General features: G+C 49.8%; 1 protein-coding gene across 1 annotated transcript in view; it reads left to right on the top strand.

Moving 5' to 3' along the window:
- Was (Wiskott-Aldrich syndrome) overlaps positions 1–1,957 on the top strand; it is a 9,675-nt gene that overhangs the window by 2,830 nt on the left and 4,888 nt on the right. Inside the window, exons 7-9 of the mRNA XM_005352810.2 lie at positions 190–361; positions 1,294–1,336; positions 1,527–1,680. Coding sequence (XP_005352867.1) covers positions 190–361; positions 1,294–1,336; positions 1,527–1,680 — 369 coding nt within the window. The remainder of the gene's footprint in view (positions 1–189; positions 362–1,293; positions 1,337–1,526; positions 1,681–1,957) is intronic.

Genomic DNA, 1,957 nt, shown 5'->3' with positions numbered 1-1,957 from the left:
TTCGAGACCAGCCTGGTCTACAGAGCTAGTTCCAGGACAGGCTCCAAAGCCACAGAGAAACACTGTCTCGAAAAAACAAAAAAAAAAAAAAAAAAGTGTGCACCACCACCGCCTGGCACTAGTTCTTGCCCCTGTGCTTTGGCTGTAGGTAAATTGATCAGTGGTTCATTCCCATTATTTTTTCCACAGGCCCATCAGGTCCACTATCTCTAGGACTTGTGACAGTCGACATTCAGAACCCTGACATCACAAGTTCACGATACCGTGGGCTCCCTGCGCCGGGCCCTGGCCCAGCTGATAAGAAACGCTCAGGGAAAAAGAAGATCAGTAAAGCTGATATTGGGGCGCCGAGTGGATTCAAGTGAGAACTTTTCCCTCTGTGAGCCCAAAGACCCCAGTGGGTGGGAGAGCATGTGAACAGGGGCACAGCTAAGCAAATGGAAGGATGGGCAGATGTGTATGGGTGGATGAATGGATAAGTTAATCAATTAATGGGCTGAAGAATGAATGGGTAGGTGATTGGTTGGAGGAACAGATGAGTCAGTGGTAAGTGGGCAGGTTCATGAGGATATAGGCAGGATATTGATATGGAGGTCGGCTCACAGACAAAGTGGATAGGGCTAGATAAAGTGGATGAGTAGATAGTTTATAAATAAAGACAAATGTGTGGGCGGTGGTGGCGCACATCTTTAATCCCAGAACTCAGGAGGCAGAGGCAGGTGGATCTCTGTGAGGTGAGTTCAAGATCAGCCTGATCTACAGAGTGAGTTCCAGCACAGCCAAGGCTGTTACACAGAGAAACCCTGTCTCGAAAAAACAAGAACAACAATAAAAAAAAATCAACCAACCAAAACAAAACAAAAAATCTCAGACAAGAGAGAGAGTAATGAAGGGGAAAGAGGAGCAGGAAGGAAGGGCAGAAGGGAGGCAGGAAGAAAGAAAACAGTAAATACATGAGTAGATGGGTAAACAAATATGAAGAAAGAGAAAGGGGTGGGCAAATTTGTACATGTATGTATGTGAGCAGATGGGTGGAGGGATAGAAGCACCGCCAACTCAATGGTCTGATGGATGAAGGTGAACCGAGGTAGACACAGGACCAGGGGGGTGGATGGCGAAAGGATGACCAAGTGAGCACATGGGCATCACAGACTGTGGACCTCTCTAAGCTTGCAAACTCCGGCTTCACGTTTGCTCACTTGTTCTGGCCCCTCAGACCCCTCTGGGAAGGTGAGGGCAAGAGAGCTTTGCCAAGAGAAGGGGGCTTCACTGACACCCCCTTCCCTTCCCTAGACATGTCAGCCACGTGGGCTGGGATCCCCAGAATGGATTTGACGTGAGTAGATCAAAGGCCCTGGACCCAACTTCCATACACTCTTCTGTAGGCCAGGGCTCAGACTCCACTCCCAGACCTTCTCACAGTCCTCTCAGATCCCTCCTTGTCATGGATTTGGTGACAATCTGTGCCCCTTCCTAATTCCCTTTACTCTTGCAACCCTGCTCTGCCGTTTTTTCCATTGGGGCAGGTGAACAACCTTGACCCGGATCTGCGGAGCCTGTTCTCCAGGGCGGGAATCAGCGAGGCCCAACTCACTGATGCGGAGACTTCCAAGCTAATCTATGACTTCATTGAGAATCAGGGTGGGATAGAGGCTGTCCGGCAGGAGATGAGGCGCCAGGGTGAGCTCCCTTTTCTCTGTCCTGGGGGTTGTTAGCCTAGAAAAACACTCAGGTCACTCCGTTTTTTCATGGAAAAGAATCAAGGGTCTATTGGTTGGGATGCGTAGTTTATGCATAAACAAAAAAAATGAACCCGGGCGGCAGTGGTACACTGCCCTTAATCCCAGAACTGGGAGGGGGAGAGGCAGAGGCAGGCGGATCTCTGTGAGTTCGAGACCAGCCTGGTCTACAGAGCTAGTACCAGGACAGGCTCCAAAGCTCCAGAGAAACCCTGTCT

Source organism: Microtus ochrogaster, chromosome 10 (assembly GCF_000317375.1).
Source record: "Microtus ochrogaster isolate Prairie Vole_2 chromosome 10, MicOch1.0, whole genome shotgun sequence".
Lineage (NCBI taxonomy): Eukaryota > Metazoa > Chordata > Mammalia > Rodentia > Cricetidae > Microtus > Microtus ochrogaster.
This window is presented reverse-complemented; position numbering and strand designations above follow the sequence as displayed.